This window comes from Vigna umbellata, chromosome 3 (genome assembly GCF_029865625.1).
Source record: "Vigna umbellata cultivar VRB3 chromosome 3, Vumbellata_1.0, whole genome shotgun sequence".
Classification (NCBI taxonomy): Eukaryota; Viridiplantae; Streptophyta; class Magnoliopsida; order Fabales; family Fabaceae; genus Vigna; species Vigna umbellata.
Window position 1 is genome coordinate 2,388,221 of NC_142167.1, and position 21,148 is coordinate 2,409,368.

Consider the following 21,148-nt stretch of genomic DNA (forward strand, 5'->3'; position numbering starts at 1 on the left):
GATTGAATATTTTTATTATTTTTTATTAAAACAATTTGTTTGTTTTTAAATTATTTTTTGTTTTTGTTTAATTATCCTAACATTTAATTTAATTTTATTGTCAATGAAATCAAATAGCATAACAATTATTTATGTCCTTTTATGTTTAATTAGTAGAGTTTTTCTTCTCATTGAATTTATATCGTATTGTTTGATTAGTCATAGACCAGATAGTCAATTATTAATAAGATATTCAAACAAACTATCACCAAAATCAAATGATCGCGAAGTTTGGTTAATCAGTCAATTATTAAGGTAATTGATTCTAATGTTAAACAACTTCAGCTAAAGTGTGATTATAAAAAATGAGGTTGTTGATTAAAAGTTCACTCAAAAGTCTATAAATATAGGTTAGAGGTAAGGAGGTAAGTTTGCATTTACTACACCATTAATATCTATAGTGTCAAACATTGAGCTGAATTTGACATCGGCCTTTTATATGTACTTCCAAACAGATTGGACGAATGACTACAAGATATTTGAAGTAGAAGACAACTTTTGAACCCCTTGGACGACTTTTTAGATGTTGGATGTTGACCTCAACCATACACCAGAAACATTTCTTAGCCCATTGTAGGGTCGAGTATTCAACAACCAACAGAAACTCAATGGTGACTACAAAGAACATGACAAACAATGTCATGACGAAGGAGAATAAGAATCATCCTAGTAAGTAACAACATATGAGAACCATGTAGCAGGAGATGAAGTAGATGCAGTGAAGGTATGAAAAGGAATTAACCGCCCTCAAGGCCGAAAACATAGTTATGCATCAAAAGGAGAGCGCTCGACACTCTATGCCTCGAGCCTCAGCATAACAACAATAACAACAAAAGTTTCAGTCTAGTTCATCCAAGTGAAGTACCTGACAAACATTAGAAAGGGGAAGGGTTGAATAATGTTAATGGAAAAACCTTTTCACAACTATCCTTATATAGTACTTTTGTCAAGTATAAGATTTCTCATTATTAAAGGCTCGTCTTTGTAAATGATTTTAATCAATGAATTATTTTCTTCGTGCTATATAGGATATTCATTTTAGTGTCTGTGAGAGCATGTTTTTTAATAAATAATCATTTAGTATAGAAAGCTCTTGTATTTGAAACTAAAATGCAATTGCAGGTTTTAATGAGAATAACATTGAGACAAAGATAAACAATAAATGCACAAATAACTTTATACTCATTCACTCAAACTGAGCTACGTCCAATCTCCTCTATCTATAAAGTGTTCCACTAGAATCTTCAACATGATTATAACTGAGTATTCTCACCACTCTTGGTATCCTTAGGCACTCCTAGTATCCCCGATATGATGTCTAGTTGAGTTTCACCCTCTTCTGGTTGTGCAATATTCTTCACCACTCCTGATATCCCCAATCAACGAATAACTTTCCGTTATCCTAGACTAGTTTCACACAACTCCTGGTATCCTTAGTTAGGGAATAACTTCCCGTTATCTTAGACTAGTTGAATATTTGCACCACTCTTGTACTAGACAATTTTAGTATCCTCTAATACGCTGTCTAGATTTCCTTAACTAGTAAGAGTTTTATAACAAGTGTTTTAATTCTCTTGAGAATTGTAATTAATAATTGCTTACAAGTTGTTTAGATTATTACTTTTTACAATAAAATATGTGTTCAATACAATACAGTTTATAGATTCACTGTTTGTTTCTTTCTTTTCTCTCTTTCAACAAAAGCAAAAACAAATATTATAATGAAGCTTAGAAAGTATTTTTTTCACAACAAATATATGACTACAACAACGATACAATGAGCACTTGCTAATGAGGCGTGGAGGAATAGAAGAAGAAGACTCGGAAGAAAGAGTGGAATGCATTAGACTTTCAACAATATCAAATAGAAGAGAGAGGAGAATCTTAACTGGTCAAAGATTCCTCAGTCAAAAGGATAAAAATGTCATTTAAAATAAAAGTTAGAGGTGAAAATGTCATTTACACATAGAGGTGCAAGAAGAAACGAGTGAGAGGTGCAGAGAGAAGAAATTTTCATTTACTTTAAGCTACTTATCGAACCACCTCGACCTTGCCCAATCTTCCAATTCTTTCCTAAATCTTCCCTTTTCTGTTCAGCAAGGAAACCAAACGATGAGTAGCACATCCTTTAAGGTTGCCGTGTTGGGAAGTGGAAGTAAGCACCGCATGCACTTGATCTGAAATCAACTCGTATTTATGTATTTATTTATTTACATTTAGTATTTTTGGTTTTTAGTGAACTAATTTTGAATAATAATTTTGATAATAAAAATGGAATATTGACAGTTTCAGGAGCCGTATGTGCTTCAACTCTTGCCAGAAATGGGGTTTCTGTTACTCTCTTTGAGTCAGCTAGAGGCCCTGGTGGACGCATGTCCCAAAGAAGGTATTTTTATTTATTTACTGAGTTCCCTCCATTTATTCTAATTGGGTTCTGTGGAATTGCTGTTCAAAAGCCATTGGAATAGCATTTTGATGGTACCCAGTGGATTCAGGGAGAATTTTTATATAAGTCGTTAGTGACATTACATAATTTTCTGTTATCTCCTAGAAAAAGTATTTATTTTTTAGGGGAGATAAAACAAACAGATTTGACGTTTTTTATTGGTACATGTATTTGTTTGCTCTGAATATGTGGAACTAGGAAAGGTTTGTCACGGCTCATGTTTTTCACCTTTTCAGATTGGTAGCATGTAGCTTGATCTCTCTGTGAAATTTTTCTCTATTTTCAGTCTTTTAGGCTGTATTATTTTAAGCAACTAATATGTTTTATGGACTTTTTATTTTATTTTATTTTCTGAGATAATTTGCTGACTGACATACCTTAGTCAAAGAAGGGACACTGACATTTAGTGATAGTTAGTTTACTTTAAGGTGTAGCACAGTTAATATTGTTTTTTCCTCACTAATGGAATTTCCTTCATCTGTTTGGTGATAATTTGAAAGAGGATCCTGAATTTTGTCAATTTGATGCAATCCAGGGAGAAAACTGAAGATGGGCAGGAGCTGCATTTTGACCATGGTGCTCCATTTTTCTCCGTTGGCAAGTCTGAAGTGTTACGACTGGTTGAAGAGTGGGTATCAAGGGGTCTTGTAGCTGAATGGAACGAAAAGTTTGGCTTCTTTGATTTTCACACCCATAAATTTAAAAACATAGAGCAGGTTGACAAGTATTATTCATATGCTCAAATGGTTTTATGCTGTATAAGTTGTGTATAGTGATTACAGAGTGTCATGCTTTTATGTTATTGGTCAGTGGTGCAAGTTAAGTTCATAAAATCTTACTATTTAAGACTTCCGAAAAAATAATTTTGAGCTCTGTTAAGTTAATAGGTGAACATTGAAAAGTTAGACTACAAATCTTCTAAGAAAGTTGAGGTGTAAATTTTAACTTTTTTAAGGACTTTAGTTCACGTTACATCTATGATTTCATTCTATATTTTGTTTTTTACGAGTGTTTGTCGAGAACTTTATCCAAATTGCATCTACTATTTCTTTGAAAAAGAATTATGTTTGCTATGTAAATGCAGAAGTTGTCTTTCATGTTCTCATGACAAATGTAGACTTTTGACAGAGGTTTGGTGTTGATATATGAAAAAATATATATTAGCAGCGCCTTATAAATGTCAATACTACATGGTGAAAATACGAAGGTGTATATATCATAGCAGCACCTTAGAATTTAGATTTTGGAAAACTTATTTTCTGTAAAATTCATCACATTTTACTTCCATTCAAAATGTTATGTAGCAATCCAAATTCTGTAGACCACTTGGACAAAACCTTGTGTATCTGAGATTACTTTTTTCTTGAATAGTGGTTTCTGTGACTGGAATATTTATTAGGAAGGATTAAGCAAGAGATATGTAGGTGTTCCAGGCATGAATGCTATCTGCAAATCATTGGGAAGTGAGAATGGTATCAACTTTCTCTTCACTATCTAGTATTGTTGTTTAGAGTTGACCATGAAGATAGTAGAAAGTTTATTCATTAGTTTTGTCATGGTTAGGTGTGGAAAGCAAGTTTGGTGTGGGTATTGGAAGGATTGAATGGTTGCATGATGATAAAGAGTGGTCATTGACAGGAGTGAATGGGCAAAATCTTGGTCAGTTTAAGGGGCTTGTTGCATCAGACAAGAACATAGTTTCTCCCCGGATTACACAAGTAACAGGACGGCTGCCACTACTTGGTATGGGTGTGATGGTTTTCTTTTGCTGGCTCTCTTTATTTTTCCATGTTATTCCTCATTCATTTTATCTTTTTTGTGGAGACAATGTTGGACTCTGTAATAGGTCTTTATTTTAGAAAGTCATCTGTGTAGATAATGAAGAAACTTGGCCAAAACAAATAAAGTTCATCTGAGAAGATTATATCAGTCACCTTCAAAATGTTAAACACAGCTAGTACCAGCAGAATCATGTTTTGATGAGGAATTGTTCTAATGTTATGCTAGATAGCATGAATGCAAATGCATTTGATAAGTGTTTCTTTCATTTTGTCATTTTTGCAATACTCTGGAAAGCTAAGAAGGATCTCAACAATTTCTTGCTAGATTGCAATACTGATGCAGTGTTTCTTGTGACCTACTAAAAATTCCTTTAGTTAAACCAATATAAATGAAGTTTGATGATTTAATCCATGGTCAATTTCATAATCAATTAAATAAATAATTGATACATTCAAGGTGAATTTGAACTTGAAGATCTGGATAGTATGGATTATGTATTATTGACTATGTCTACACTCGTGCAAGCGATGCAGATACAAATTTAGTGCCAGAGTTGTCAGAAAAGCTGCTCAACCTTCCTGTTAAGCCATGTTTCATTGTTATGCTGGCATTTGCAGAGCCTCTATCAACAGTATGATATAGTCATACAACTCCCAATCTATTATTGAGTTCTATAACCTTACAAATATATTAATTGCATATGGCTCATCTGGTTTTGGCATGATGGTTCTTGATTTCCTTTTCAGTTTTTAGTGACTTGATGACGACTTCTTGTGAAAAAGTTATGTAGTTTGATATCTACTGTATAAAACAACTGAAAAATGACTTGAGCAAAGTTAATGTGTTAAATTTTTATAACCATAAGATTCAACATAAGGTATTGATACAAGCTAGTTGAATTGTGGCTTAGCTGAGTATTCTAATATTCTGTTCAGTACCATTTTTCTGACATATAATTGAGGATCTTAGTCTACAAAATTCATCTTATGATTCAGATTCCAGTCAAAGCATTTTCTTTTGAAAATTCTAAAGTTTTAAGTCGGGCTTATTGTGATAGCAGCAAGCCTAGCCGTTCTACTGCAAGGTATGTTGCATTTGTGTTATAACTATACTTTATATCTAAGTTCAATTGTTAATAAGGTGGTAACCGGTATATCTACAGTGAAAGATGGGTTCTTCATTCTACACCAGAATACGCTGAGGATGTAATTGCTCTAACTGGACTTAACAAGCCCTCAGACATTACACTCAACAAAGTGGCTGAACAGCTTTTGCAAGAATTTCAAAGTACAGGGCTTATCAAATCTCCACCATTTTTCAAGAAAGCTCATAGATGGTAAGTAACTAAGAATTAATGTATATAGAGCTCTGAGTTCGCTGCTATTTCTCATGCCATGGACATGTTACACTAAGGAGTTAGTGCCTTGAAAGAACTATCTTGAGTTATAGAGCATTACTATACGTTATCATTAGATGGTTATTCAGCTCCATTTGCACTTCTTATCCATTAATCTTTTTCACATTTCAGAAACTCGGTTGCCTTTACCTCTGGTTCATAATATATGAATTTTGTTTTGGAAAACCTTTTTCTTCTTAACAAAGTTTTAATCTATTTATTTTAGGTCCAAATAAACTCATGCTAGGCATCATAAAAAAATAAAAAAATAAATAAAAAAAAAGAGAAAGAAAAGAAAAAAGCATTGAAAAACCATACTAAACCCATGATAAAATTACATCGCACACGTATAAAAAAAAATCATGGATGGATAAAAGTAAACTACTCATCATTTCCTTCACAAAAATATTTCATGCTTTGAACGCCATACATTCCAAAAAAGCCTTTAAAAGTCGATTTTTAGAAATATTTGTTTTGGAAGATTTAGTATTAACTTTCTTTAACCTATCCCTACCAGGTTTTTTATAGTTTGAACTAACTCATCATTCGGTTTAACGTTAGAATATTTCTTATCATAAAGCATATTAGCACATTTAAAAGCTAATTTCTATTATTCTGCGAAACGAACTTTCTTAGCATCAAAGAATTAGGAATTGTCTCAAAACTATTAAGATGAATCTAGTTGTTGTAAACCCTGCATCCTATTTTAGATAACAGCTTTGCATGATGACAAGTATATAATAACTAGTGTTGAGTTAATGAAAGAATGCTAGCTTGTCAGAGACCACTGTACTGATCTATTTTTTATTGATATGATTTGAACACAGGTATCAAAAGAATTTACAACAACTCACATACACTTTAATGATGTTTGAAACAACGTCATTATATTTTAGTACTCCTATTTATCTGCTTTATCATTAGAAGCTGCAGAGAATTTCAATAATAACAATAATGCTGCATGCAACTATTTCCATTCTGTTTATGATGAGAAAGGTTTTGTTTTAATGTTGCAAAGTTGATTGCTTTAACAGGGGGAGTGCATTTCCAGCTGCTAGTATTGCCCCAGAAGAAAAATGTCTTTGGGATAGAAACAAGAGACTAGCCATCTGTGGAGACTTCTGTGTCAGTCCTAATGTTGAAGGCGCCATAGATAGTGGTTTGGCAGCTGCATTAAAGCTTACAGATAGTGTCAGCTCTTTATAGTTGGAGCTTTTGTTATCTTAAGTCCTTCTTTGGGATTGTGTTTCTGGGAAAATTCATGTTCAAAATTTGTTTTAAGACATCATTGTATTCTAAGCATAATAAGGTAAGGCATCTGTCATGTGCACTAACTAGATGATGGCTACATCAACTATATTTGTGAGTATGTTACATCTCTTTAGTTAAATAAAACACATTTAAGACAGCACTATGACAAGGCAAGAAATCAGATTACAAGCCATTTTTGGTAATGATTGTGTACTGAATGAATCAACTTACTAATAAGTAAATTTGGATACTAAGAAGTAAAATGGAATAATAAATTTTTTGAAGAAACAAATGGGGATTTAAACAGAAATTACTCTTCAAATTAATAGTGATTTGTTTGTTGGTGATCATCATGATTGTCATGGTAGATTAGAATAAGGACATGTTTCCACAAACTTTTTCATAAAACAAAATAAGAAAAGAAATAAAATAAATTCTTATAAAAGTTAAACTTAATTTATATATAAATTACAAAATAAGAATGTATAATAACTCTAATTTGGTTTTATGTTTCTTTTTTCTTTCATTGTAGTGGTTATGGATAATTTTTTCTAATAATGATTAGCGAGGAACTAAATTTGCTTTATAAAAAAAATTACATTTACTAGGTTAATATAGGTCATCCAGTAATATTTGCTTTATAAAGAAAAATCACTATTAAGCACATTAATTATTTATTTGATTTTCTTAACTAGTTGTCCAAGTATTTTATTTTTATGAGTTAAATCAAGAGGAGATAATAAACGAAGATGAAAATAAATTTTCGAAAACTTGTTTCACAAATAATTTGACTAATCCTCCATAATTTAATTTATACTAAATAAATGTGGTGTTAACGGAAGCTAAGGCAAAACAAAGCCATTATAACTTTTTCGTTGTTCTTTTAGTGAATATGTGTTAAGTGCAATTCTACAGTAAATTTCACCTTAAAACACACACACACATGTCGTAAAATCTCTTCTTTTTTTCGACCAGAAAAAAAAATGTTTTTTTTTTCCTATGGGAATATCCATCAATTTTCTTTCATGAAGATTTTTGTTTGCATATTTATGATGATGAACAACAGGTGAAAAATTGATCTGATTTCAGATAATGTTCACATTATCATATCCCTGTGTCTACCACAAATGAAATGCCACGTGTGAGAAAACCAATCACAAATCCTTGGTCACTATTGTTGTTATTACTATGAGTGGCACATGTTTTGTTTCCCATAGCAAAGAAGAAGCATTTGCAGAAGCAGCAAAACTTAGTCTGAGCTGAAAAATGGCCTCTTCAGTGATGGCATCTGTGGCCCTTAAACCTGCCCCTTTCACTGTTGAGAAGTCCTCAGTCAGAGGACTTCCCTCCCTTTCAAGGAACTCCTCTTCATTCAGAGTTGTGGCCAGTGGTGGCAAGAAGATCAAGACTGACACGCCCTATGGTTTGATTTCATGCTTGCCCTTTTGAAAACTCTGAAAAACACACACACCCTTTTGTTAATCTTGATGATTTTTGTCTGAATGTTTGCAGGAATTAGTGGTGGCATGAACTTGAGGGATGGACTTGATGCATCTGGCAGGAAAGGAAAGGTTTGTGTTTTAATTAGCCATCTTTGCTTGGATCTTAGAACATAATTAACACATGCTGTTTTGACTATAAAGTATTCACAAAATAAGTAATCTCAGTTGTTTTCAAAAGAAAATTAACTGAAACTCAAGTTTCTGTATGATTTGTTATGTGTATGACTGATAAGAAAGTTAACTGATGTGTGTATCATGATTTGTTATGTATGCGTTTGATTTTGGTTATTGATTTTTTTAATCAGGGACTGAAATTGTTTACCTCTGTTTAAGATTTTGAAATTGTTACTTTATTTCATAACTTTAGAGTCTGAATTTCTCTGATAAAGGAATCTGAAGTTGATTCGTTGTTTTGAGATTGTTGGTAGTATTTACTGTATTATTCTTCTAACTTTCAAACATGAATTCAGGGAAAGGGTGTGTACCAATTTGTTGACAAATACGGTGCTAATGTTGATGGATACAGGTAATAATAATAAGATCTAGATCTATATTAATAAAAATTATTTTCATTTATTTGTGCATTTAAATTTCTATTCTAATTGCATTTGCCTGATTTATTATGCAGTCCTATCTATGACACAAAGGACTGGTCCCCAACCGGTGATGTCTACGCTGGAGGTAAGAAACATGAATGACATTCAAGAAAAATTAGCATGAAAAAGAAGAAAAAAAAAAGTTCTAATCTACATATGAAATTATTTTCACTCATTATTCATTGGAATATATTCCTCTAAAGCAATATATATATTATAAATTATGAAAATGAGTACCCTTATTCTTAAGTTGTTGAATTTAGAGAATCCTTGTGCTTTCTTATTCATGTGTTTCCACATCACAGGAAGAGTAGTTTATCATTATAGTAAGTTTTTCATGTGATGAATAGATATTTTTGAGAATAAAAGTTGAAAGTGAAAGATGTTGTGTTGGTGTTTTTATGATGCAGGTACGACTGGTTTGGCTATCTGGGCTGTAACTCTACTTGGTCTGCTAGCTGGTGGTGTACTTCTTGTCTACAACACAAGTGCTTTGGCACAATAGACTTTGCAGATCCATGTTTATTTTACAACTTAGTTCATGTACCTATTTAAACTTCAAGAATACTTCATCAACTACTTTGTGGATATGTGATATTCCTTCTGTTCTATAAATGCTTGGATGTGAAAATCTTTTTGCTACTATAATCATGCATGCATCTTCGTTGGATGTGTTGTCTCTTCTCCTTGCAAATGGAACTTAATAAAAAGTGAGACTTTTTAAAGAAGGGAGATTAAAGAAGATATTTTCAGTAAATTTTAATTAATAATGAGACGTGTGACTCGATTTGTCACAGTACATTCTTTACAAAGGAAACCGATAAATGTATTTTTAACATTTATCTAACTGTTATGCTTCTATTTTCATAATAAAACAACTTGAACAATAGCTTAATTCTGATTATTTTTAGAAAATATTCTTTCAAACATAGACTATGTTTCTATTCTGACAAAATCTTCTGAGTGCATTCCTTTCAAGGATGCTAGTTGGGGGAAATCACGTTCACTTGACTTTGTTTTTCATGATGAAAATGAAAGGGTCGTTCCATGGCGTAACAATGTTGCAACTCATTTGTACTCGAACACAGATGTTAATGCCTTTTGCAATCTCAGCCTTCGCATTGCTTTGAAATCGAGTGAAATGAACTCAAACTAAAGTGAACCCAAGAGTTCGATATGAAATTTATATGGCAATAATGAACTGAAACAGCCAAACAAAAACATGTATACAAGGTGCTGCAAAACATGCTGACAAAATTAGTTCTCCAAAACATGCTGACAAAATTAGTTCTCCAACATCTCTGCTGTTTCGTCTTTCTGTGACATAATTAGTGCAAAATCTTACAAGGGTGTTTCAATGATGCTGCAACTATGGAGCCGCCAGCTACGGTGTTTCAATAAGCAAGCTACACTGTCACTTCCTAATGTTACTTCATTTCCTACTACTGCAAATATCTCCTTTTCCTGCCACGATAGACAATTGTAAGCATGGAATTACAACTATCAACAAGTAAATACAACGACGATCTTCAGCAATGGTTATTGTCCCTCCATTTGTCGCCTCACGAAACTGTAAAAGATACAAATTTAGTTTGTTCAAAACCGCCAAGCACAAGTGTGTCAAATAAAAAGAATTCAGACAGACGTATCAAAAAACACAAATGGGAGGCAGAGAAGTTAATGTAACTTTTGTTGTATAAATGCAGAGTGATCCAATCCCAAAAAATAGTTCAAGGAAAAACAGTTGATCCCTTCAAAGACGAGGTTTGACATTTACATATTTATATTATACTCTTTCTGGACTCACACAAGAAAATAAAATCATATTCAGCTTTAATTTCGTAACTTAAAATGACTTTATCTTTAATCCTGAATATCATAATAATAAATGTAATTTTTAAGGTAATTTAGAAAAAAGAAATCTTTATTGTAAGAAAACAAAAGCATCAAATAAACTTAATTGCAATTCTTAACCTAAGTAAATAACTTAGCTTCATAAATAAGTACAGTGTTAGTACTCTTTAGTACATTTATCCAAGTATACTTTAAAAATTAATAACTAACAATTAATTTAGGATTCAACTTGATATTCCCATCACCGACAAACAAACCACTTTGAAAAGATATATCAGTGAAACTTTTTACTTCCACAATTTCAATATATAATCGATATTTCGTTATTAATTCAATATAATAGTGTCTGTAATTTTAACGTTACAAAACTCTGATGATCTGTAATACTATTTTACTTGGTTCTTTGTTATAATCAACTATAACTATGTGAAATATTAGCTAGCCTGGCATTTTATTATTGTCTCAAATAATTAAAAATTATACGAACCAAACCGACCTGTGGTCAAACACAAGGTCTAATTACGACAACGAGATAATGTTCTGTCAACCGAACAGATACCCCACGTTTTATTCAATAATGTAGGCTAACTACGAATGCAAATGTCTCAAATTTAGTGCAGGAGATTCTTTCGTAATCAAACAATCATTCGAGCATTATGTATATAATGTACTGGTAGTACGTGTTTAAAAACCCTTAACTCTTGACATATTAGATCTTTTTGACATGCATATTAAATAAAACAAGCTAAGTAATGTAGATAGTAATCATGTTTGAGGGGTCCAGAAGGCTACCTTTTCATTCTCTGCCGCTATCTTCATCGTCACCATCAGCTTCCTTAACATCAACAGTGAAACCATATTCCTGATCACAACCCAGGTATGAATCACACATGAAATAAAGAGCATAGGATTTCCTTCCAGTATCAGCAGGAGCAGCAAACTCCAGTTTGGCTTTTAACTTCCTCTGCAGGGAAACCCGTTTAATGGCAAGCAACAGATTGGTTTTGGTATCACCAACAACAAGCCACCATCCTTCCTCCTTGGCTTTTGGATACCTTGGAGCATCAACGGGTCCTATTTCTGTCTTTCCCTCAAGATCCCGCTCAAGAGTGACCAGTACAGTTACATCCTCCCCAGCTCGAACATTGTCACTGTCCAGAACCTCATATGACAAATCAATATTAGGAAACCGGTTGCAAAATCGGGCAATATCCAACAACTGTGAATCTGACATGCCCAGTAATTCACGCCTTTCATCATCCTCCATCTCTAATAAATCAAAAACAGTTTCGATACTCTTCCCGGGGTTATCCTGGCATTTTTTGGCCAGATCCTTTGTGAAATGAGGAAGCTGTAGTAGCATGGAATCACGTTCCCACATACCCTGTGTCACCATTTGACTGACCTCCATAGTAAGAAGAGCCAGACTCAGCCAACCATTGCTTGATATCACGTCTACCATTGCCTGAAGCAGTCTATTTGCAGAAAGAAGCACCTCCTTCTGGTCTAATGCAAGGTTCCCACCAACAAATTGCCTAGAGAAATGGGCCTGTAGCAAGGCATTAGCTTTTACATGCGGATCTGTGACCTTGGGGTTTTCAAAGGAAAACCTCTGGTGATTAATCAACTTACGAACAACCTCTTCCTCTCCAGGTCGTATTGGAAGCTGAGCATACTCTGAAGCTGAAGACAAAATCTCCAACAGACCTTTCATTTTTGTTTTTGAAGTCACCGATGATGAAAACCTTTCAATTGTTGTGTAACTGATGTAATAATAAGATGCTATCATTCCAAGATTGAGAGGAGAAAGGTCCATATCGTCCTCAATAGTCATGCACTTGCTTGCTTCTAAATCACTCAAGGTATTTTCCACCATTTCTGAGAGGTGATCAGAAAGATGTCTGTGACTAACTCCTTGTAAATTGTAGTAGTTGGGATTCTGTGTGAGCCGCCTGTACATGAATGTCCATGTAAGGTAATCTACAGCATCTTGCTTGTTCTCAATAATTCCAGCAACAATTTCAGCATTCAAGTTATCATGCAAGAAGTGATGAAGATGGCTTTCAACAGGGAATGCTTCATATAAAAACTTCTTGTAGTACTCCTTACGAGGAGCATGGCACAAGATGACACATTTTCCAGAATTGTCTACCAGAGGACGGCTGGCATGACCCATCATCTGCAGGAGATCAGTAACAGGGTAATCTGTCTGTGCATTCTCTCGCCCATCGTAGTACTGTGTGCCCATCACAACGACCAAATGAGCTGACAATGTCACCCCCCAACACATGGAACTATTTAAAACACAAACTTGAATCCAGCCTGCATCGAATAGCTGTGTCACAATGTCATGATCAAGACTGTTCAAGCCCTCATGCAGGTATCCCACTCCTTCACGCAAAGTAACTTTCAACATTTCATCACTAATCTTGTCGAGGAAAGGTTCAAGCTCTTCTGGGGACCGCAACAAAAATGGCTTCTCTCCACTGTCTGCACCTGAGTATGTAATCAGATCCACGGCAGTCAACCGAACATGCTTCCTAGTAGGTACAAATACGAGCGCAGGTTTCTTATTCTTTGCATGTTGAACAATAGCAGTGTAAGTTGGCTTGGTCATTGCCTGCATCCTTGCCTCAAAGTTAGCAATATCTACACCTTGAATGTGAATTTCCAAAGGCACTGGACGAACACCTGGGGGGAAATTGAAAAGACCATGGGAGGTAGCTCCAATCCATTCTCCGAGATCTTTTGCATTTGCAAGTGAGGTAGACAAAGCCACAATGCGTATCTTGTTTTCAACTTGACTAGCAATATATCGCATCCTGGAAACAACAACCTCTAAAACAGGACCTCCTTGACCTCCAATCAAGTGGAGCTCATCAATGATGAAAAGACTAACTTGTTGAACATGTTTCCTCTGTTTCCAGCGACGGGACAATGCATCCCATTTCTCAGGAGTACTGATAATAATCTGACCTTTCTCGAGAAGTTTCAAGTCAGTTGCAGTTTCTCCAGTCAACTCAACCACCCTCAGTTTTAGACCATTTCCAAACTTCCTCTCCCAATCACGGTACCTCTCTTTGGCAAGAGCTTCGATGGGTGCAACATAAACAACACGCATGACACTATCAGGACCTTTCTGATGATTCCTCAAAACAGCAAATTCTGCACATATAGTCTTACCACTCCCAGTTGGAGCAGCAACTAGGACATTGTCATCTGAATTGTATAAAACTGTGAAAACTTGTGTCTGAACAGGATTAAAATGCTTAAAATCCTGATATAGAGCTTCATATGATGGATTTCGCAGTGCAGTCACAGGAAGTGGCTGCAGATCCAGTAGTTCAGTTGGTGGAGGATACTTTTCAGGTAAGATCAGGTGTCTGAAAGAAACAGGTAAAACAGTTTGGGACCCAAGCCATTTATCTGAAACGACATGGATAAAGTACTGAGGGGGAAGAGGCTCGTAAATAGGCACTGTGAAATTCAGTGTGTGGTCCTCATCAATATACTGCTTTTTCAGCATAAAATATTCATGGTGAAGAATGTATTCTCCATCGTTATCCTCCACAATCACCCAGAATGGTTCAACATATCCATGAATTCTGTCATCCCAAGCAAAATCCGGAGTTATAGTCAGCTCAACTCTCAAAACTGTCCTAGTAATTGGCTGCACATGTGCTGCAAGGTTCAGTTTAGGAAACTGATGAATAAATTTATGAAGTGTCCTTCCCATCTTCGGTGCACGAATGAGTTCACCTATCTCTTGTGATGATAAATCGTAATACCTTTCCCAAGCCAGATCTTTCTTCTCCAATTTCGTTAGTAAATCACTTGGAATTCCATTGAATTGACGAAGAGGAGTTTGGACACTCCACATCCTCTTGGTCACCATTTTGCACAAGTTCAAAGCCTTCTCAGCCAATTGTGCCCAGCCACGTTTCAAAACAATCTCAAATAGTGCCCGTAAAAGGCGTCCAGCACTCTGAAAAGAAAAGGGGGGAATACGAGAATCAGCAACGAGACAAATGAACAGACATTTACAAAATTAGTCAATTAAGAACGGCAATGAATGAAGTCTAACCTGAGTTATAAAGACCATATCAGATGTCAGTGAGAGTCCTTCGAGCTTTAATTGTGAAATGTATGCTTGCAGTAAAACATTGATCTTTGCACTTGGCTCTTCCAGACTTTCCTTGATGGGAATGGGAACACGGTCCAAAAGTTTTGCTAGCTCCATCTTCTCATCCTGCCTTACTGTTACATACTTAAATTCTTCACTTAATGAGAACAATCGGCATAGCTCTATGTCCCCCATTGTAGGCTTCAAATGCTCGTTATATGTCGATATGGTTCCATGTGTTATGTAGTAGTAGCTAGCAATACGGCCTAGATCAGTGACCTGAAAATATCCACTCTTCCTATCATACTTCACCAAATTATTTCTATCCAAGATGGTTGCAGCAGTATGGATCTGCGAGATTTCAACAAAATAGATTAATCAATATCCACCAAAAAAACGACATTATGAACAGGCAATATACAACATTAAACTTTATCAATAAAAACCATTTTCTTCTTTCTTATTTCAATTCTTGGTTCCCAACAATATCATATTTTGATTCAGAAAAGATTTAAAGTAGAAAAAAATAAAAATAACTTATGAGGCCAAGAACCTATTGCTAACTAGAATGAATATTTTTCACAACCAATGTCGATTTGGTTCCCTTGTCATGCAACTCTACAGTAATAATGACAATGGTAAGCACAAACATAACTGAAGCACAACAGATAAAGATCACTAAAAAGTTAAAAGAAACAGGAAAGAAATACACCTAATCAATAAAGCAAATAAGTACAATCACATCAACCTAAGTTCACATAATTGTATAATATAGTGAGATGTTAGAGTGTTGAGATGCGTACCAAGTCAGCCCTTCTCTCTTCCAATGTTATATCCCTTGTTAGGATGTCAGGTGCTATACCATACAACGAAGGATTCCTCAGCATGCGGACATACAAGTAAGTATATCCAATCCAATTACAAGCTTCCCTAGCATTTTGTACAGTACCAAGAACAATCTCTGCATTCAGCTGATCAGCCAGCTTGGACACAAACTGACTTTCAATAGGAAGTTGTTGGTTCATAAGAGAGAGGTAATACTGCAACTCACTATGACCAGTAACAATTATTCCCTCACCGTATGAATCATATTGCGGCCTTCCAGCACGACCCAGCATCTGCATCACATCAAGAGGACTTAATTCAGTCCAGGCCCCCTTTTCGGGATTATAAATCTGTGTTCCTTTAATAATCACTGTATGGGCCGGTAGATTAACACCCCACGCAAGGGTCGCAGTTGATACCAACACTTGAACATGTCCATCAGCAAAAAGATCTTCAACAAGCTGGCGATCTGTCCTGGTCATACCAGCATGATGAATAGCAAAACCATATGGCAGAAGATCTTTAAGATCATTGCTCTTTACAAGATCAGTATGAGTTTGAAGAATCTCACGGCTTGCGCTATCTTCTTTAAGGAACCTACCGAGAGTGTCCTTTCCCAGTGCGGCATCTCTGATGGCTCTAGCAGTTTTGGCAGTTTCTTTCCTAGAGTGTACAAATATAAGAACCTGATGTTTCCCAGCCACAGCCATAACTTTCTCATAACAGATATCATTCATCAACTGGAACCTCTGAAGTGGCTTCTTCACTGTGATTCCAACATACTGCTGAGAAAGTGGAACAGGTCTGTAACTATTATCAAAATAAAACAAACCCTTCTTCAGATCAACTCGCAAGAACAGTGCAACATCTTCATAATTAGGGAGAGTAGCAGACAGTCCCACCAAACGAATATAATCCTTTGTGGTTTCAATTTGCCTTACTGTTCTAGCAACGATACTTTCAAGAACAGGTCCTCTGTTGTCATGAAGTAGATGAATCTCATCAATAATCACAAGTTTTACAAGCTGTGTATAAGTTCGGTCTCCCGACTTTCGGGTGATAATATCCCACTTCTCAGGGGTTGTCACTATAATCTGAGTCTCTTCTATCTGTTGCCGGGTTAGTGACTGGTCTCCACTGAGCTCCCTGACTTTAACATCATATTCCTGCAATCTATTGGACAAATTCCCAACTACCTCAGCAACAAGAGCTTTCATAGGTGCAACATACACAATTTTATAAGCACTATGGTCAATCGAGCCATCCTCAGGATTCCTATGCCGTGCAATTTGTTGAAGTATAGTGAGAACTGCAACATTAGTTTTTCCAGCTCCCGTTGGGGCACAGAGCAGAAGATTATCGGGCTTAAAAAGTGCAGTCTCATATACTTTGCTCTGCACTCTATTCAACTGTGTCATTCCTTTAAAAGCCGGTTGTGCCCAATCAGGCATAGATGATATTTTCACAAGCTTCTCATTTGGATCAAGCGCTTTAGCTTTCAAGGCAGGCACGTGTATCTCTTCATATCCCTTACTAAGATGCCTATAAGACCCATCAGGCAGGTCACACTTCTTCTTAGCCATGAAAAAACCACCTTGAGCAAAAGCAATGTTATCAAGATCAAGCATCTGCCGCTGTCCCTTCAACCATCCACTCTCTCCATCTCTATCAGCAAGCCCCCTCCTGCCCCTGTCCCTCTCTTTATCCCCATCTCCACCAGTGTCATCCTTCAACCTCCTAGCCTCCTCCCTTATACTCTTCTCCAAGTTCTTCTGCCTCTCCTTCGCGGATGCCCTTGTAGCGTGCAACTGCTCCAAAATCGGCTGCAACTCAGTTCCCTTCATCTCCTCCTCAATCCTCTCTCTCTCCTCCTGGTCCTGTGCCCTTGCCAACCGTGTACACCACACAATCTTCAACCTATTCCTAAGCAAAAACTTAATGAGGCTGAACTTATCAAACTCGAGGTGAAACAAAAGTTTGCTCTCCACCTCCCTGTCATCCCCCTCAGCCAGAATCTTGAGCACCTCCTCCGCGAGCTTCTGGCACTGCTGCGGATCAATCTGCTGCTCGAAAGCCAGAGAGATTTTCCTCTGAAGCCAATACGCATCAATATCCTGCACATTCAAACTCATCCCTTCATTACCATCTTCCATATCCTCGTCATCAATCCCACCCCCCATTTGCATAGCCGCAGAACCATTCTGCTCCACCCCATCCTCCTCCTCTTCCTCATCATCCTGCACAATATCCAAATCACTCTCCTCGTCATCATCCTCGTTCTCCTCAAACTCGACAGCAACACCAACATCATCATCAAGCCCCTCTTCACCATCCATAGCCGAATTCCCATTGGAAACATCAGCAGCCTCCTGAAAGTCAGTAATCAACTTCCCAATCGAAACTAGCTGGTCAAAAACATGGTTAGGTATGGGATTCAAAAGCTTCTCTATATCTTTCTTCTTGTCCGTGTTCTTAAGAGTATCGTTTTTAAGCACAGCAAGTATCTCATCAGCAGCAGCACTGACAATGCTGAGGGGCTGGCCGCCGAGCTGGTGCTGGATGACACTGAGCATGGCCTCATAGGCTGCGCGCGTCTCCTTCGTCTTGGGCTGGTACACGCCGTCGTCGGAGGCGGAGAGAACACTATCATGCTGAACACGGCGCCGCTTTGAGGGGACGGAGGCGGCGGCATCGGCGGCGGCGTCACGGTCCTTCTTTTTCTTCTTGTTCTTCGCCTTTTCAAGCTTCTCGTCTAGCTCCACCGGTCGGCCCCGGTAGGCGCGGTCGCCGAAGCTCTTTGGGTCAATCTTGCCCCATAGAGACTCGGGCTCACCGGTGGGCTCATGCGTGTCGCGCGGCCTAGAGTCGGTGGTGAGAACCAAGCTGGAGTTGGCACGGTACTCGTACTGCTTGAACCGCGCGTGCGCTTCCGCACCTCCACCTAGGTGCGCCATTTCCGAAAACCTAGAAAAACCTGCAGGAGCAAATGCGAAAGCGTGAAACCCTAAGAAGCAATTGAAGAAGAAAAGATATTTGAAAATTTCAAGGGTGAAAGCGTACACTAATTTGAAACTGCGAGAGAACGACGTTGACACTGGTAATGGTGGCAGTGTTGTGAATGGTGAAACGTGGTTCTCAGAACGTCATTCTGATAAATGAGAAGCCTTTACAAAGAGGGAGAAAAATAGATCAAGGGTTCGTGGGAAACACGGACAATGTTTTAGTGTGATGAAAAATTAAGGCGGTGGTGTTAATGGGTCTGGCCCGTCCTTTTGGACACGCTTGATTTGGGCTGTCAGGCCCACTTTCAAATACTTTTTTCCTAAAATCCCATTTCAAAATTCATATTTTTGAAAATCGTAGAAAATTTATTCCAAAAGTGACCTTTATAATAGTTATTTTAAAATTGTAGGGGTACAATTAGAAATTACAGGGATGAAAGAAGAACTAGCCAAAATATTTTCACGAATAATTACATCCTGGGCTCAGCATTGCTTCTTACAAAGATTTGCGATTTATAATTAAGTTTGATTCAACCTAAATGTTTTGTTGTGTAGATAACCGTTTGTTTTTATACATCTCATAATTCACCGTATCTTTACTCATAAGTCTTAAGATGGCGAATATAAAAAAAATCTTAGAAAAACATTTAGGATGGTAGAAAATATAAAAACAATTAATATCAAATACTCAGACACAATAATAAATGATTGATAAGTTAAACTATATAAGAGAGTTTGAGTTAAACATGTAAGCTTACTATATTTAAGGGATATTCAGTTGAACTCTCGAAAAAACAAAAAATTATCAAGATAATGTCTTTGATAAAAACACTCTAAAAGTTTAAACCTGAAACACAAAGGAAAACATAACATCCTAAACGTTATTCTCTAAAAGGCAAAATCACAAAAAACATTTACATCAGTCTAAACGATACCATGAGCTAAACTGTTATTTTATCTAACGATGAAGTTTCTACTCAACGTTTGGTATCTTTAGAAGAAAAACTTAATTGTTAAACAAAACCTCAACGGTAGAAAATTGAAAAGCACTTTGTTATTCTGAACAAGAATTAAATAACATTAAATGTTCAATGTCAAAAAACAACATAAGTGATTAGGGATAAGATATATCTGTTGCATACACAATCTACTCTATTATTTGTAGATAACCTACTTTACACGCATCCACAAGCTTAAATTAAAATATCATAAGTGGATGTTAGAGACAAAAAATATATTCACTCAATGTTCTTCACTTGAGAAGCGGTGTCTAAAAGAAAGTACAACATGTTGGTTCAAGTCTGGTGACTGGGCTTAGACAAGTACGTCCCTCCATGATCAAGTGAAGCCCTAGCAAGTGGCCAAATGGTAGATAGCCAGATGAATCATGAGAGGTAGAGAGCAAGAGATGATCAGTGTTGACCATGGTGTACTCAAGGATAAGAAAAGACTTTTGTTGTAGGGGAGGTGGAGGTGGAGAACCATAGTCCTTTGTTTGAGGGGAGGATGTTGGGTACAAACAAAGTCCCACTTCAGAAAAAACAAGAGAAGGATATGTGCTTATATGCACATAAGATACCTCCATTGGTAAGAGGCTTTTTGGAGTGATACCAATAGCAAATCCGTGAAGGCTTAGCCTAAAGCGGACAAAATCTTACCAGCGTGGAGATTTATGTGTGTATGTTGAACCTCCCTACACAACCTACTTCAAGTAAAGTAGTGAAAAAACAAGCATGTTCTGACAAGTTGACTTTAACTAACGGTTGTTGTACATGAAAAAAGGAAGACACAAGATCATTTAGATGAAGAATCAAGAGGATAACAAATACTCAATTGTAATCTTGTTGAAGATTATAGTGGAGTGACTGAACGTAACTCAGTTGGAGTGAACCAGTATAAAAATATCTATGCAATTGTTATTTATCTCTTGTCTAAATGCTTCTCATATAAAACTTGCAACTGCATTTTTATTTCTAAATACAAGAACTTTACACACTAAACGATTATTATTCAATTGAGAAAGTTCTTACAAATACTACAGTGTACGTTCTGAATAACACGTTGAAAGCAACAACTTTTTATAATCATTTACAAGGTCGAGCGTTTAAGCATTCATTTGATAAATCCAAAATTCGACAAACATGCTATATCAGAAGAGTTGTGAAAAGAATTTTACTTTATTAACCACTTCTGGTTTACAAGTATTCTAACCACTTCTGGTTTAACCCTAGTCAAAACAACTAGACGGTTTAACTCAACAGAGGAGCAGAGAAGCAGAGGAGAGAGAAATAAAATGCAAACTTCTTTGCTACGTTACCACAAAGTTAACTCT

The 21,148-nt window shown here is 36.3% G+C and overlaps 3 protein-coding genes across 4 annotated transcripts; 2 read left to right on the forward strand and 1 right to left on the reverse strand.

Annotated features, from left to right (window-relative positions):
* Positions 1–2,036: 2,036 nt before the first annotated feature.
* On the forward strand, positions 2,037–7,074 carry LOC124819433 (FAD/NAD(P)-binding oxidoreductase family protein). Its single transcript, XM_047290954.2, has 9 exons — positions 2,037–2,194; positions 2,326–2,425; positions 3,021–3,201; positions 3,885–3,957; positions 4,049–4,228; positions 4,801–4,898; positions 5,263–5,351; positions 5,430–5,603; positions 6,698–7,074. The coding sequence occupies exons 1-9, from the start codon at positions 2,152–2,154 to the stop codon at positions 6,867–6,869; spliced, it is 1,110 nt and encodes a 369-aa protein (XP_047146910.2). The 5' UTR covers positions 2,037–2,151; the 3' UTR covers positions 6,870–7,074.
* Positions 7,075–8,108: 1,034 nt separating this feature from the next.
* Positions 8,109–9,682, forward strand: PSBR (photosystem II subunit R). The gene is made up of 5 exons (XM_088109327.1): positions 8,109–8,337; positions 8,427–8,485; positions 8,887–8,942; positions 9,045–9,097; positions 9,423–9,682. The coding sequence occupies exons 1-5, from the start codon at positions 8,181–8,183 to the stop codon at positions 9,515–9,517; spliced, it is 420 nt and encodes a 139-aa protein (XP_087965453.1). The 5' UTR covers positions 8,109–8,180; the 3' UTR covers positions 9,518–9,682.
* A 532-nt stretch (positions 9,683–10,214) lies between these two features.
* On the reverse strand, positions 10,215–19,027 carry EMB1507 (U5 small nuclear ribonucleoprotein helicase). Of its 2 annotated transcripts, none has more exons than XM_088109326.1 (5): positions 18,875–19,027; positions 15,793–18,788; positions 14,951–15,340; positions 11,659–14,851; positions 10,215–10,476 (listed from the first exon to the last, which is right to left on the reverse strand). In XM_088109326.1, exons 2-4 carry the CDS (start codon positions 18,766–18,768, stop codon positions 11,663–11,665), a joined length of 6,555 nt encoding a protein of 2,184 aa, XP_087965452.1. In that variant the 5' UTR covers positions 18,769–18,788; positions 18,875–19,027; the 3' UTR covers positions 10,215–10,476; positions 11,659–11,662. The 2 variants fall into 2 exon arrangements, with proteins under 2 accessions (XP_087965452.1, XP_047146915.2); XM_047290959.2 differs by having other exon boundaries at positions 10,215–10,582; positions 18,875–19,026.
* Positions 19,028–21,148: the final 2,121 nt, after the last annotated feature.

Excerpts from the sequence above, each read along its gene's own strand:
- LOC124819433 (XM_047290954.2), top strand. The coding sequence starts at position 2,152 with ATGAGTAGCACATCCTTTAAGGTTGCCGTGTTGGGAAGTGGAA. Across the intron at positions 2,426-3,020 it reads GGACGCATGTCCCAAAGAAG|GGAGAAAACTGAAGATGGGC; the intron begins GTATTTTTATTT and ends GATGCAATCCAG. Across the intron at positions 4,229-4,800 it reads AGGACGGCTGCCACTACTTG|ATACAAATTTAGTGCCAGAG; the intron begins GTATGGGTGTGA and ends CAAGCGATGCAG.
- PSBR (XM_088109327.1), top strand. The coding sequence starts at position 8,181 with ATGGCCTCTTCAGTGATGGCATCTGTGGCCCTTAAACCTGCCCCTTTC. Across the intron at positions 8,486-8,886 it reads CATCTGGCAGGAAAGGAAAG|GGAAAGGGTGTGTACCAATT; the intron begins GTTTGTGTTTTA and ends ACATGAATTCAG. Across the intron at positions 8,943-9,044 it reads GCTAATGTTGATGGATACAG|TCCTATCTATGACACAAAGG; the intron begins GTAATAATAATA and ends TTTATTATGCAG.
- EMB1507 (XM_088109326.1), bottom strand. The coding sequence starts at position 18,768 with ATGGCGCACCTAGGTGGAGGTGCGGAAGCGCACGCGCGGTTCAAGCAG. Across the intron at positions 15,341-15,792 it reads AAGAGAGAAGGGCTGACTTG|ATCCATACTGCTGCAACCAT; the intron begins GTACGCATCTCA and ends GAAATCTCGCAG. Across the intron at positions 14,852-14,950 it reads ATATGGTCTTTATAACTCAG|AGTGCTGGACGCCTTTTACG; the intron begins GTTAGACTTCAT and ends TTTTCTTTTCAG.